The sequence below is a fragment of the Taudactylus pleione genome, unplaced genomic scaffold (assembly GCF_031769625.1).
Source record: "Taudactylus pleione unplaced genomic scaffold, aTauple2 ptg000259l, whole genome shotgun sequence".
Classification (NCBI taxonomy): Eukaryota; Metazoa; Chordata; class Amphibia; order Anura; family Myobatrachidae; genus Taudactylus; species Taudactylus pleione.
Window position 1 is genome coordinate 3,701,219 of NW_028284661.1, and position 14,975 is coordinate 3,716,193.

General features: G+C 47.7%; 1 protein-coding gene across 2 annotated transcripts in view; it reads right to left on the minus strand.

The window, feature by feature from the left end:
• CEP85L (centrosomal protein 85L) overlaps positions 1-14,975 on the minus strand; it is a 309,647-nt gene that overhangs the window by 30,633 nt on the left and 264,039 nt on the right. For both annotated transcript variants that reach the window (XM_088480976.1, XM_088480975.1), the window contains exons 6-8: positions 8,840-9,019; positions 5,874-6,026; positions 5,409-5,563 (exon numbers count right to left, since the gene is read on the minus strand). In XM_088480976.1, the coding sequence (XP_088337102.1) occupies positions 5,409-5,563; positions 5,874-6,026; positions 8,840-9,019 (488 nt within the window). The remainder of the gene's footprint in view (positions 1-5,408; positions 5,564-5,873; positions 6,027-8,839; positions 9,020-14,975) is intronic.

A 14,975-nucleotide genomic window follows, 5' to 3' on the forward strand; every position in this document is an offset into this window, starting at 1 on the left:
CCCCATCCTCGAAGGCTGGCATCCGTTGTTACGATGATCCAGTCCCACACTCCGAATCTTCTGCCCGCTAACAGATTGTTGGATTGTGTCCACCAAAGAAGGGCCACTCTGGTAACCAGGCTCAGACGGATCTGTCGATGAAGAAGCAGATGAGACCCTGACCCCTGTGCTAGCAGGTCCAGCTGAAACACCCTGGAGTGAAACCGGCCGAACTGTAGTGCCTCGAAAGCTGCTACCATCTTCCCCAAGAGATGCAGACAAAGAAGAAGGGACACCTTCCTTGTTCTGAGGACCAGCTGAACTAACTAGCGGATATCCCGGGCCTTGTCTATTGGAAGAAAAACCCATTGTGAGGCCGTATCCAAGATCATGCCCAGAAACAGAAGTTTCTGGGACGGATTGAGATTTGATTTCTTGAAGTTGATAATCCAACCGTGTTGGATTAGGGTCTGATATGTCAGTAAGGCCTGATTTAATAGAAGAGATACAGATGGAGCCTTGAGTAACAGGTCGTCCAAATAAGGGATTATGTTCACTCCTGATGACCGAAGGAGAGCGATCATGACTGACATGAGTTTGGTGAAGACGCGGGGAGCCGAGGATAACCCGAGCGGCAATGCCCAAAACTGATAATGATCCTTCAATATGGCGAAACGCAGAAAAGCCTGGTGAGGTTCCCAAATGGGGACATGGAGATAGGCATCCTTGATATCCAGGGATAATAGGAACTCCCCTGGTTCCAAGCTCGCTATGACTGACTGCAGAGACTCCATTTTGAAGCGATAAATCTTCAGATACAGGTTCAAAGACTTGAGGTTTAAGATGGGCCTGACCGAGCCATCTGGTTTTGGTACTACAAACAGGTTCGAGTAAAACCCCAAACCTCTCTGATGCTCCGGAACCGGAACTAGTACAGATGATACTACTAGAGACTGGATAGCCTCCTGTAAAACCTTGGCCTTGCTTGCAGGCATTGGCAGACTTGTGGTGAAGAACCGAGGTGGAGGGGGGACTTCGAAGTCTATTCGGTACCCCAGGGAAATTAGTCTGCGGATCCACGGTTCTGTAGAGGTCTGGTTCCAAACCTGTTGAAAGTTTTGCAGGCGGGCTCCCACTGCAGGAGGTCCCAGGTGGGACGGAAGACCGTCATGCCACCTGCTTTTCCGCTGGTTTAGGCTCTGGTCTACGTGCAACAGGGTGTGGACGACCTCTACCTCTGCCACCTCTATGTTGCGTGGGAGCACCTCTGGCTCTACCACGAAAGGAATGTGGGGGACAGAGTATATACAGAAGTAAAGAAAAAACAGAAGGCTGGTTTGGGACACAGAGGAAGAGGCACTCCCAACTCTTTCCCACAGATTAGATTCCCTGCCAAACACCCCAGTGTTACTCACAACCTCTTGCCAGGGATGTAGTCAGGAGAATCAGCCTTCTGTATATATTGCATACACCTGTAGTGGAGAGATGCAGTCTTTAAAACACGTTAAACACGGCAGCCACGCTGTGCACACCGCCGCTGCCGCGCTATCTAGACAGGGAGCCGCTCTACTGAGACAGGGAGCCCGCGCTGTTAGGCTCTGCCCCCTTTCTTTATGCCCTAAGGGCCGGAAAATGGCTGTCCCCGCCTGCAGGATCATCTCCCCCCTGCAAGCCCCGCTGAGTAGGAGCTGCTAGCCGCGCTCATCAGCGGGGAGAGGGGAGATAGTGTAATTAATGAGCAGCGCTATCGCGCTCTACAAAGCCAGCGCTGGCTGCAGGACAGGAGACGGGGGATGTGCATGTGATTTATACTCACTGCGCTCCCTCTCCGGACGGCTCCACTGAACAGCACTCACATGAAGGCAGCTGTGGTGTGTGTGCTGTGTGTGGCATTAAGGAGCTGTCAGATGCTTTTGGTTAAGCACTGCACACTCCTTCCTGTAACCCAGGAGGTTAACAGGGTGCCAGTAACCCGGACCCCACCTTTAGAGAGGTGGCGAAGGGTACTAAGAAAAATTATGTAAAAGATGCTTAAAAATAAGAAAGAAAAACTAAAAATAAAATATATATGAAATAAAATAAATAAATTATGTGGCTTGCTGGAGCACAGCAGGTTGTGACCAGCTCCAAGGGCACATTTTCTAAACTGAGGGCTGGTGGGGCATAGAGGGGGAGGAGCTTCACACTTCTAAATTTTAAAGTGCCAGCTCCAGCTATCCACGCCTCTATACCCCAGCGTAAGCACCTCCAGTGTCCCCTAGTGGATGAAAGAGAAAGAGCCTATTTAATCTATTCTCCTCCTGGCAATAGCCCAGTGCACAGGTAAGGTCCTGCGACTAACAAAATAAAGCAATAAACCTGCCTAGCCTACCTTTATGGACAACTAAACAAGAAACCTGCCTAGACTCTCTCTATGGAGATAAGGACAAAAAGACACAGGACGGTAAATACCCTCCAGTTGTGTCTTCTGGCCTGACTCTGGAGGAAGGGTAGATTTACCCCACTGTTTATGCTGCCATAGAGGAGGAAGAGGAAAACACATTTTATATTTCAGTCATATTAAAAATGTAATATATTCAGAGAAAGCAGTAGGCACTAATATTAATTACAGCAACCCTTAGACTGCGAGTCTAAATTCGGAACTGTGTAGTACAGCAACTACACTAAAAAGTCTTAGCACCATGAAAACTACCCCATTACAGATGTAATGTGAAAAAGGTTAATTTCCTGATGGAGCAGGTGATTAGGGAGACAGGACGAGCTGATGACCTGTTAGAGAATGGTCCATATATCGGTGCCTACGCTTCCACTGTAGAAACTTCAATTGTGGGATGCCACTGCAGTAGGTTCTCACGCTACAGCTACATGCCAGAAAGACCATCTGAAATTGACCAGAAACAAATCTTTTGCTCGCACAGAGAGAGAAGTGGATATTCCAGCCAAATAAAGTCCTGCTGAGTGACACAGGTTACATAGTGAGGTCTTCACGAGGAGCATGTGGGGTGGGGGACATCCCAGCTCAGACACAAAGAAGAGCAGTTCTCTCCCATGTAACAGGTTTTGGTGTCTCATGAGCCCAAGAAGCAGGATTTGCTTTACTTGAAGTACTGATAAGCTAATATTTTTGTTATTACATTTACACATGTTTGTATTTCACCTATATATCTGATGCTATGTAGACACATTCTCATTGGAATTTCCTGAGACTGACGAATCTGGAGAAATACTCCAAAATATGGTCTGAGTATCAATTCATAGAAGAAGAGCTGGACAGCTTCATCTTCTACTTGGGTCCAGAAAATATTCAGTTTACACTTTATATGATAAGCGATTATCTAGAACAGGGGTGGCCAAACTCGGTCCTCAATATCTACCATCAGTTCACGTTTTCCAGGTCACCCAGCAGGTGCACAGGTGTAGTCATTACTCACTGACACATTTCGAAAGATCTACAGGTGGAGCTAATTATTTCACTTGTGATTCTGTGAAGAGACCTGGAAAACGTGAACTGTTGGAAGCTCTCGAGGACAGAGTTTGGCCAACCCTGATCTAGAACCTTGTTTGAATATCTCCTATATGTTTTACATTTAACCACCAGAGGGTGCCCCCTATTTCTTACGTTTCCATACATTATGATATATAGATACAGACAGGGCCAGTACCAGTCAAGCCTAACCACAGTGAATGATTTATCAGGACACAGCAGGTTCATGTACATCATTTTATACTGTGCCATCCATTTTTCACTTTGGATATATGGAGTGAATAAACTAGGTTCCACCACAAAACAATATCCTTTTTTATATCAGAGGAAAGGAAGTCGAGATAACGCTGCTCCTTCTCTCATTGGGACCACATCATCAGTCAGTCCCAATAAAATGGATAATTCATTAATTTCGATTGAGTCGTTTGCCTGAGTAAATTTAAATACGGCTGCATTTCGGTTAATACATTGTATTTGTAGAAGTACTGACAATTTTGTTGCACTTAAGGCAACCCATACACGGTGCGATATAGCAGCCGATCCGATGGATTGGTACGATATCGCTCCTATATCCTAGCATGTGTGGGCATGATATCGGCCAGTGCGCGGTCCCGTGAGATCGTACATCGCTCCTCCAGATCTTTCTGCATGTTCACATGATCCAGGGATGTGATGTACGATCCCATGCAGCGCTATGCAGGTGGGGGAGGGGGGTGCCGGCATATCGGACGGTCGGCCACCTGATCGTTCCGTTTGTGGAGACCACCTGATATGTCGGCTGTCAGATCGCAAGGTGCACCGTGTATGGGAGCCTTCACACTAGTTGTTTAAAGGAAAAAAATCTAAAGTCATAATAAAGTCTCATCTCTGCTGGTAACATTGAGGTATCTATTCTATAACTGTATTACTGTAAAGTGCATGAAGCAGGAGAGCATAAAAAATACAATAAATTAAAATATGAAAGTTACAAAATGGACACAAGTGTATAAATGAAAATGAAAGCAACTTTGATACTATTTTAGCAACGTAAAATGTACTTCTAAGATACACACAAAAAGAACACTAATGTAAATGAGCCCCAAAGTGCTAGTGGATATGTCTATTAGAGGACTAATGAATCTATATTCTCCCTCACACTGAGCCACTAGCAGGTCCATAGAAGCTGCCTGCGACATTGCCAAAGATATGGAGAAGGAGGACAGCGGCGCAGAAGGTGCACAATTAAGGACTAATTAAGCTGATTGGAAACTATCAATTGCTTAATTAGTCATTAAGGGGGTGCCAAAGGGGGTCCAGAGCAGTGCTGACAATTTTTCCTTAAAGTAAGGATTTTAGAAAAAATTTAACCTGCTTTGGATGCGTTCAAAAAAAATGAGCGCTCAAAAAAACCCAAAACCCTGCACTCAATTGAATACCATAAATCTTGCAAGATTTTTGTAAACTTGCACTTCATTGAATATGCCCCTTATGGTGCATACACACGTAAAGATTTTCTGTCCAACCATCCAACTAGTTGATTGGTTGGAAAGAAAATCTGGTAACGTATGAAAGCAAACGACAATCAGCAATTTGCTTCCAAACGCCGGAAAATGGACAAAAACTGTTGAAAAAATGGTTTAGATCAAACATTTAACAAACTTGTCTGACGACCATTTTCATTTGTTTTCTGGCATTTAGGAGCAAATTGCTGACCATCAGTTACTCCCATACGTTACCAGATTTTCATTCCAACCAATCAACTAGTTGAATGGTTGGACAGAATATCTTTACATGTGTACCCAGCCTTAGATTCCGATGAACAAACATGAAAAAAAACAAATAAAAACCGGTAGCACAATCAGGCTTCAAGGGCTTAAAACCTAGCCAATAATTTGCTAGTTGTGCCATTTCATGACCATATCTATCCGTCAGTATATAAAGTGAAAGCCAGGTAGTATGGTCCTACCTCTGTACAGTGGAGACCAGCTCTTTTTCCCTCTGTTTCTGGGACTCGATCTGAGTTTCTCTTTCTCTGCACTGTGTTCTGGAGTCACTGGCGAGTTTTTCCAGACTCTTCATGTTTTCCTTTAGCTGTTTGTTTTCCTCTTCTAATATCTGCAGCTTAATACATAAAGTATGGGATTTAGTTACTCAAGCACATCATTTCTATGAAGACATAACATCAGCACTTTATGTAAAACGTTTCAGAGAGACAAATTGGTACAGGACCAAAATGTATTTCCACATCCATGTCTATATTAACAGGTTGTCTTGATTTATTTTAAGGCCAAATTTACCTGTGTCATACATATTTATTCCTACAGGGCAGGTGTAACAAACTGGGAGACCCTGGCCATGCTCTGATAAGTGCACACCTTTGTGTTGTACGATACTGGTAGAGCAGGTGGGTCCTACATGGGGTACAACTTACCCTCTCGCCCTGTCTCTGCACATCATCAAGTGTAGGCAGGTCAGCCACATATTTCTCCAGAGTTTCAATCCGCCTTTGTTTCTCCCGGTTTAGATCATTTTCTTTTTGACATTTCTTCCTCAGACTGTTAATATATTTGTCTCTTGTTTTTATCTAAACAAATAGTACAAGTGATTGCTGACGATAATTTAATCAACATACAGATTGATATAAATGAATAGTAGCAATTGCGTCCAGGTCATAGCCACTGACAGTTGCAGCTGTAAATCGGAACATGACATACCCAGGCATGGCTTCACAGAAATAAACTGTACAAGCTAGATAAACCTGAGTAATAAGTTGCCCCCACTGCAAAATGCCCATAAAATGCTGCCTGCCTAATACACAGTTTTGTGTAAATGGCTCAAAGGTGCCGCTTAGCGAGTTGAGGTCTTCGGCATTTACCTTAGCATTGGAAACTCCCTTTTAGGTCATTGGGCCTGATTTAGAGTTGGGAATAGAGTTAAAATGTGCAGAGAGTAAAGGGGCCTATCCATTAAACGACTTTGTGAACAATCCGACCAAAACCAGGAGGTTTTGGTCACATTGTTCACAAAGTCGTGTAATGGATAGCCGGCAAGGACCAGCGAAGCGTGTGTACGCTGGGTCCTTGCCGACCCAGACTATCTGCTGAACATGCCCGTCAACCTGACGACGCTCGTCAGTTCAGAGATAGGAGGTCGGACTCCTGCACTGAATGACGTTCAGTGAACGCCGTACAGTGTGGGCACCGCACCTCGGCGAACTGAAGGTTTGAGTGCCAGACTTCAGTCTTTCATGTCACCTAGTGGATAGGCCCCTTTAGATTTGGGAGGGGCGTGTCCAAACTGAGATCTAAGTTGCAGTGTAAAAATAAAGCTGTCCAGCATTTGTGGGCTACATGCAACAGCGACCAGTATTTACCCCACAATCTTTTTTTTAATGTATTTACACCCCTTACATTGCAACATGGTTTGTCTAGGTACAGAGTTACTTGCTTTATCTTACTCTATTTCCAAATCTGAATCAGGCCCATTGTGCATTAGTAAGACTTATAGAAAGCAAATGGCTTATATAATGACTTGCAAAAAAGGGTGCAGTATCCCACGGCAACCAGTTACTTATATTGCCTCATTTGCACTAGGCTCATCAAAGCTATGATCCACAAGGCAAGACCATTTACAATATACATGCGCCAATAACAAGATAACACGGTAGTATCAATTCTACATGCTGGCTTAAAATCTTAAAAAACAGCAACCGTACCGCCTCGTTAAACTTTCACTATTTAAAAAACATTTTTTTAAAAAAGGTACAGGAAACCTATTATCTAGTCGTTAATGACACTTCTATAGAAGTACAATACTGACACATCAAAACTTTGGTCTGCAGTAGGTTATAGCACATATTTACTCTATGTAATTAAACAAAAGATTAATCTGCCTACTGTACAAAATAAATCTTTTGTTGATGTAGTCACTACACATTTTAGGGAACAACCTACAGTGTACCATTATGCTCATCCACTGGCATTACGTCACTATGGTTCAAAGCAGCAATGTGTGCAGAAAATGAGAGAGAACAAATCTAAAGCATCAATATTCTGATTATTATTATTATAATAAGGGCTACATTCATCTTTGTTTCTGTAATTTACTATTACACTACTATCTACAATGGGATCACATTGACATGCACTACTTCAGTATGTATCCTAATTTCTTAGAAAAGTAATCTTTTCTATGGCTAATCAGTTGCATTCATCAGCATGGTCACATTTCTATAGCAAGAGTTCTTTAATCAGGATCTCAATTCAGAACTAGCGATTTATTCTTATGGTAACAGTCAGATACCTGCTGTGTTTTATATCCCCCAGAAACAGGCTTATTCATTTTATTTTTACAAGACATTGTGAAAATCATGAGCAAACTTTTGTATAAGTTCAGTTCTCTTGCTGCTGGATACAAAGAGATGACTATCTTTTGGAATCCAAGGTAACTCCACCTTCACCCTGCCAAGAGAATGGTGAGAGTAACTCATTGCTATTTGTATCCAGCAGTAGGGATGGCCATCGGAGGAGTGACCATCGATGGCACAAGAAGCATCTATGGTCAACCATCGATGGTTTGCACACCTTGATGGCCACCGCTGCGGTGGAAAACGGCCGGCCGCAGGCCAATCAAAAACAGTATCAGGCTTAGCCGGCGCCAGGGCTAAGCACCACCTTGCTCAGAAAAAAAAAAAAAAGACAGCTCCCACTCGTCCATCGATGGCAAAGAACCATTGGCTCTCTGCCATCGATGAATCATCGATGGTTGATGGCCATCCCTATCCAGCAGTTGAGTGCCTCATGAGCTGGAGCAGTGGTTCTCAAACTCGGTCCTCAGGACCCCACACAGGTCACGCTTTCCAGGTCACCCAGCAGGTGCACAGGTGTATTCATTACTCACTGACACATTTTAAAAGATCCACAGGTGGAGCTAATTTCACTTGTGATTCTGTCAGGAGACCTGCAATACATGCACCGTTTGGGGTCCCGAGGTCAGAGTTTGAGAACCTGTGAGCTAGAGGAATGGGGCATCATAAAATGGCCATACATTGCATGATAATCCTGCAAACCAGCTGACTAAATGACTGGATTGAACAATTATAAGATCAGTGTCTGGTGCGGTTGTCCAATCCACCAGACTGTTGTTCAGCCAACTATACCTCAATACATTGTATAGTGTAAGCCGGCTCTCCAACTATCAGGCAGTGGTGTCCTCCTTTCTGTTGGCTTGTCTACTGCACAATCATGCAGTGTATGATCAGCTTTAGAGAGATGAGAAACTCAAGCATTATTAGAGTTGTGGTTTCAGTGCAAGATGGCAAACCCAAGGGAAATGTCTGTGGATGTTTTGTTTTTTTATTGAGAATATATTTCTTTTTATTTTCTTTGAATTGCATACCTTCTCTTCCAACTTTTTCAAGTCATCACTGGATTTACTTGTGCTCTGTTTCAGGACTTCGCTGAGCGGTGTAGCTCCTGCTTCAGCAGTAGAAAGTTTTCTATCAAGTTCACTCCTGTCTCGATGGAGAGGATTCAAACTGTCCTGAGTCAAGTTCTGTATAGGTTTGTATGTAGAACCCTTGAAAATATATTAATGACAATGAATGATATAGCTCCAATTTCTTATATTTATGGAAGTAGCACTGCCATAACTGTTAGCCTGGTTCCAACAATAGTACCCATCAAACTACAGACCTTGCCAAAAATACAGTCAGAGGCATTACTTTTATTAAACTTACAAAACTTTATTATAACATGGACATATAATACAAACCTTGCATTGTCCTTATATCACTAAAGCTAGGAACATTGCTGTGTATTGGACAAAAGATTCTGACAAAACACACAAAGCTGTTTCTATCTGTCCATGCTGTATGAACATGAGTTGTGAGAACAGCACCATAAACACAGAATAATATGAGATATGGTAAGAACTTACCCTTGTTATCTCTATTTCTACGAAGTCCATAGGGTTCCACAGGATACCTTGGGGTATAGGTGATGACGTTAGGCATCGGGCCCCATAGAGTTAAGTTCTCAGCCTCCCAGGTTGCACTGGGTCCCTCTCCTATACCCCGCCCCAAGGCATTTCAGTTACGTACCAAGCCATAGGCCTGGAGGACTAGAAGTAAGAGAGAGAAAAAAGATCTGGACACACACAAGAATCACAGGGAGGCGGAAAAACCGGTGACCAGAGTAAAGCCCATCTGCAGCACAGGTGCGACAGGGCGGGAGTCCTGTGGAACCCTATGGACTTCGTAGAAATAGAGATAACAAGGGTAAGTTCTTACCATATCTCATATTTTCTACTTCAGGGTACCATAGGGTATCCACAGGATACCTTGGGGATGTCCCAAAGCAGTATCCTTCAAGGGTGGGGATGCTCCTGTGCTGAAAGGAGAATCCGCTGCCCGAAGGAAGCATCCTGAGAGGCAAAGGTGTCAAACGTGTAATACCTCACAAAGGTATGGACAGAGGACCACGTGGCCGCCTTGCAGATCTGGACTGCAGAGGCACCACGTCGAGCTGCCCACGAAGGACCCACAGACCTAGTGGAATGAGCCTTCACAGAAGGAGGAACCGGCAGGCCTTCATGAAGATAAGCTTCTGAAATCGCCATACGGATCCAGGCTGCCAAAGTTTGCTTTGAAGCAGGCCAACCCTTTTTACGGAAGCCATAGAGGACAAACAAGGCTTCCGACTTCCTAAACGAAGAAGTGCGGTCAACATAAGTCCTTAAGGCCCGCACAACATCCAAAGTGGCCTCACCCACTGAAAGGCCAGGTGAGTTAAAAGCCGGTACAACTATTTCCTCGTTAACATGAAACTGGGAAACAACTTTGGGAAGAAATTCAGGACGAGTGCGCAGCACTGCCCTGTTCACATGAAAAATCTAGAAAGGGGGTCTACAAGAGAGCCCCTAAATCAGAAACACGTCTGGCCGAAGCTATGGCCAGAAGGAAAACAGTCTTAGCTGTTAGCCATTTAAGATCCACTGAGTCCAGTGGTTCAAACGGCGGTCCCTGGAGAGCCCTCAGGAGCACAGCCAAGTCCCAAGGCGCCACAGGTGGGACAAATGGTGGCTGAATTCGCAGGACACCTTGCAAAAAGGTGCGCACATCAGGGATTGTAGCAATCCTACGATGAAACAAGACAGACAGGGCAGAAACCTGCACCTTCAAAGAAGCAAGGCGAAGCCCATGGTCTAGTCCCGCTTGTAGAAAGGCTAGCACTCTAGACAGACGAAACTCCCGCGGTGCATAACCTCTCAGTCGACACCACTGGAAGAACGTATGCCACACGCGATGGTATATTCTCGCGGAAGACGGTTTCTGAGCTCTTAGCATGGTTCGCACTACAGAGCTGGAAAACCCCCTGGACCTTAACATGGCCGTCTCAACAGCCACGCCGTCAAAGACAGCCGAGTCAGGTCCGGGTGAAGACAAGAACCCTGTGACAGAAGGTCCGGTCGTAGCGGCAACCGCAGAGGACTGTCCACGGACAGACCCCGAAGGTCTGAGAACCAGTGCCGTCTGGGCCATGCGGGAGCTATCAACAGGAGCGTCCCTCCCTCCTGTTTGAATTTCCGGATTACCCGTGTAAGAAGGGAAAACGGAGGGAACAGATAAGCGAACCGGAACGTCCACCGGACGGACAGAGCATCCACCAGAGACGCCTCTACGTCTCTTGTGCGAGACCCGTACACCGGCAACTTGTTGTTGTGCCGGGACGCCATGAGGTCGATCTCTGGAAGACCCCACCTGTCCACCAGCAGTTGAAAAAGTCCGGGTGCAGGGACCATTCCCCCGGATGAACGTCCTGGCAACTGAGAAAGTCCGCCTCCCATTTTAGCACTACTGGGATGAAGACCGTTGATATGGCCGGGAGATTGTGCTCCGCCCATACCAGGATTCGGGACACCTCTACGAGAGCCGCCCGACTTCGTGTTCCTCCTTGCCGATTTATGTAGGCCACGGTGGTAGCGTTGTCCGACTGGACCTGCACTGGGTGACCTTAGAGAACCCGATGTGCCTGCCGGAGGGCATTGAACACCGCGCGGAGCTCCAGAATGTTTATCGGAAGCTCTGTTTCTGCCTGAGTCCACCTGCCCTGGAACAAGTGTGGATCCGAGACTGCTCCCCAGCCCCGAAGACTGGCGTCCGTTGTTAACAGGACCCAATTCGCCACCCAGAACGGACGACCCTTGTTGAGATGGGTCGTCTGCAACCACCAGGCTAGGGACAGGCGAACCTCCGGAGTGAGCACCATCGTCTGGGATTTCAGAGACTGAGGCAGTCCATTCCATTTGGACAGGATCAGGTGCTGCAGAGGTCTGGAGTGAAACGGGGCATATTCCACCATGTTGAATACCGACACCATGGAGCCCAGTAACCTCATCTCCGAGTGCAGAGACACCCGGCGGCTCTGTAGACAACTGCGCACCCTCAACTGCAAGGCAGAGATCTTTTCCCCCGTCACAAAGATCCTTTGCTGTCCGGAGTCCAATAAGGCTCCGAGGTACAGATTCCGCTGAGATGGGACCCGGGTGGACTTCTGCCAGTTTATTAACCAGCCGTGCCGTTGCAGTACCGCAATGGTCAGGTCCAAGTGGCGTAGAAGGAGCTCCGGAGATCCTGCCACTAAGAGAAGGTCGTCCAAGTACGGCAACATGCGGACTCCCTGCAGCCGCAGGGAAGCCGCCATGACCGCCATCACCTTGGTGAAAACACGTGGTGCTGTCGTCAGGCCAAAAGGTAATGCCCGGAACTGAAAGTGTTCGCTGCGGATTGCAAACCTGAGGAACTGCTGATGGCGTAAAAAAATAGGGACATGCAGGTAAGCGTCCTGTATGTCCAATGACAACATGTAGTCCCCAGGTTCCAGCGCCAGAATGATGGACCGTAGGGTCTCCATCCGAAACTTCGGTACCCGCAAAGACTTGTTGAGAGCTTTGAGGTTGAGTATCGGACAAAACGACCCATTGGGTTTCTGCACCAAAAAGAGATTGGAATAGAAACCCTGGCCCTTCTGGGAGAATGGAACTGGCACTATAACTCCAGCCTGGAGCATAGTGTGCAAGACCTTCCGCAGTTCCGTGGCTTTGTTCCGGTATGATGGTAGACCCGTGGTGAAGAATCGAGACGGGGGTCTGTGCCAGAAGGAGAGGGCATACCCATGGGAGACCACCTCGAGAACCCAAGTGTCTGTCGTGGTGACCGACCAACACCGGGCGAACTGCAGCAGGCGGCCTCCCACCTTGGGATCCCCCAAAGGGAGGCCCGGACCGTCAGGCCGCAGGCTTGTCATCTGGCTCAGGGGCCGGACGCCTGGTACTCCAGGCCTGCTTCCGGGGCTTGGCCGATTTTTTGGGGCCAGCCTGTCGGGGAAAGGATTGTGCTTTAGGCCTACCCTGGGCCCTATAAGGCCGAAAGGACGAACCGGAAGGAACTGCAGCAGACGGGAGACATGCCGATTTGGCTGCCGCCAGTGTGGCTACAATTTTGTCCAGATCCGGACCAAATAGAACTTCTCAGTTAAAAGGCAACGCTTCCAAGCCCTTTTTGGAATCCGCGTCCGCCTTCCAAGATCGCAACCATAAGGTGCGACGAGCAGCAACAGCTGCTGAAGAAATGCGAGACGCCAGGGTACTTATATCCAAGGCCGCTTCGTTGATATAAGTGGCCGAATCCCGGAGATTGCCGATCAACTCCGTCTGTTCAGCCGAACAGTCGGAATTGAAGGACGCCTCCAAAGTGTCAGCCCAGCGCTCCATAGCTCTGGCAACCCAGCAAATGGCCATAGCCGGCCTAGCTGCCCCCCCCCCCCCCGCAAGGGAATAAACGGACTTTAGGCAGATCTCCACCTTGCGCTCTGTAGTATCCCTAAGGGAAGACATGGATGGCATGGGTAATGTGGCACTACGGACTAGGCGTGTCACATGAGAATCCACCTGTGGAGGGGATTCCCACTTAGAAAAATAATTATCCGCGAACGGATAAGCCAACGCCAAACGCCTCTGCGGCTGGTATCGTTTGCCAGGCTGTTTCCACGCCTCCTCTAAATGGTCCACCAACTGACCCGAAAGAGTAAACACTGTGGTGTCACCCTTAATATCCTTAAAAAAGGCATATTTAGATTTGGACACCGGAGGATCTTCGTCCTCAATCACCAAAGCTGTGCGGACTGCCCGAATAAGTCCAGGAATATACACCTTGGATCTAGCGTCCGCCTCCTTAGTATGGAGAGGTTCCTGGTCGGAAAGATCTAGAATCTCCCCATCATCAGACGTCACTTCGTCATCCTCATAAGGAGCAGACAGAGACGCCACCGGCCGCTTATGTGGCCGCAACACAGACTCCCCTTGTAACACATCCGACAAGTGCTGTACAGAACTAGTCAGGGAATTAACCCACGCAGGCTCCTGAGAGACTGGGGGAGGGGAAATAGGGAGACTGTGGGGTACCATTAATTGCCTCGGGAACCCCTGCATGGGTGACGACACCACTGATTGCTGGGACAATCCCATCTGTGAGAACGCAGGCTGCGGAGCTAACTGGCCCACCAAGGTTGTAAGCGCCTTAGCGAAACAAGCCCAGGACGGCTCCTGAACTGGTGCTGTGACCGTAATTGGCCGCGCCAATAAAAAACACTGCCGGCATAGCCCCTCCGCGCTACCCTCCCCCTCCGCTATAGGAACTTTACACTTAGTACACTGAAGCTGGAGAGGAAACTCACTCTCAGACATGATGGTGGAAAGTATGTGACCCCTCTCACAATACTTGTTAGTATAGCGAGAGACCACTCTGCAGCACCGCACCGCAAGGGCTTTAGCAGAAAGAACAGGGACAGTGATAAGGCTGACAGTAATGAAAGTAAAAGTACAGGCAGCAGCGCTAGCACAGTCACATACAATGCAAAGAAAAATCAATTCCTGCACTATCAGCGCTGACACTCAACTACACAGACACAGAGTCTGGTAGGACACAGCGCTGCATACACAGACCTGACCAAGCGGAGGAGAGGTATGCAGGGGGACCCAGACCACGATGCCTCCGATCTCAGACTTCCAGCAGCGTTCACCATGCATTCAGAAGATGGCCACCGAGGAGCATAGAGGAGGCTGGCCTGGGGGAGGAGCGCTGCCACAGGGCCAGTCGGCGTGTGCAGAGAGGGCTGTGTGCAGCGGGGGAGGCGCCGGCTGTGAGACAGGGAAGGCGTGCTCCCCTGGCATGCATTTAACCCCTGGGACGCCGCAGCGCTACCGCTCTGCCGAGGTCCGCTGTCCCAGGGGGGTAGTGGAATCGCAGGTTAATACCTGGCTCCACGCTGCAGCCAGTCCCCAGGGAGCCCCCTGCCTGGGGACTTTTGGACCATGTTCAGCAGGGTCCCACCGCGGGACCCATGCTGCTTACCTTTGTCCCCCTTAGATCCGGCCATGGTCCCAAACATCTGGGGTCACCGCTAGCTGTGACCCCAGATGCTTACCAGCATCCCCGGATTGGTACCGGCGTTCTGGTACCGGCGGGGGTGTAGGG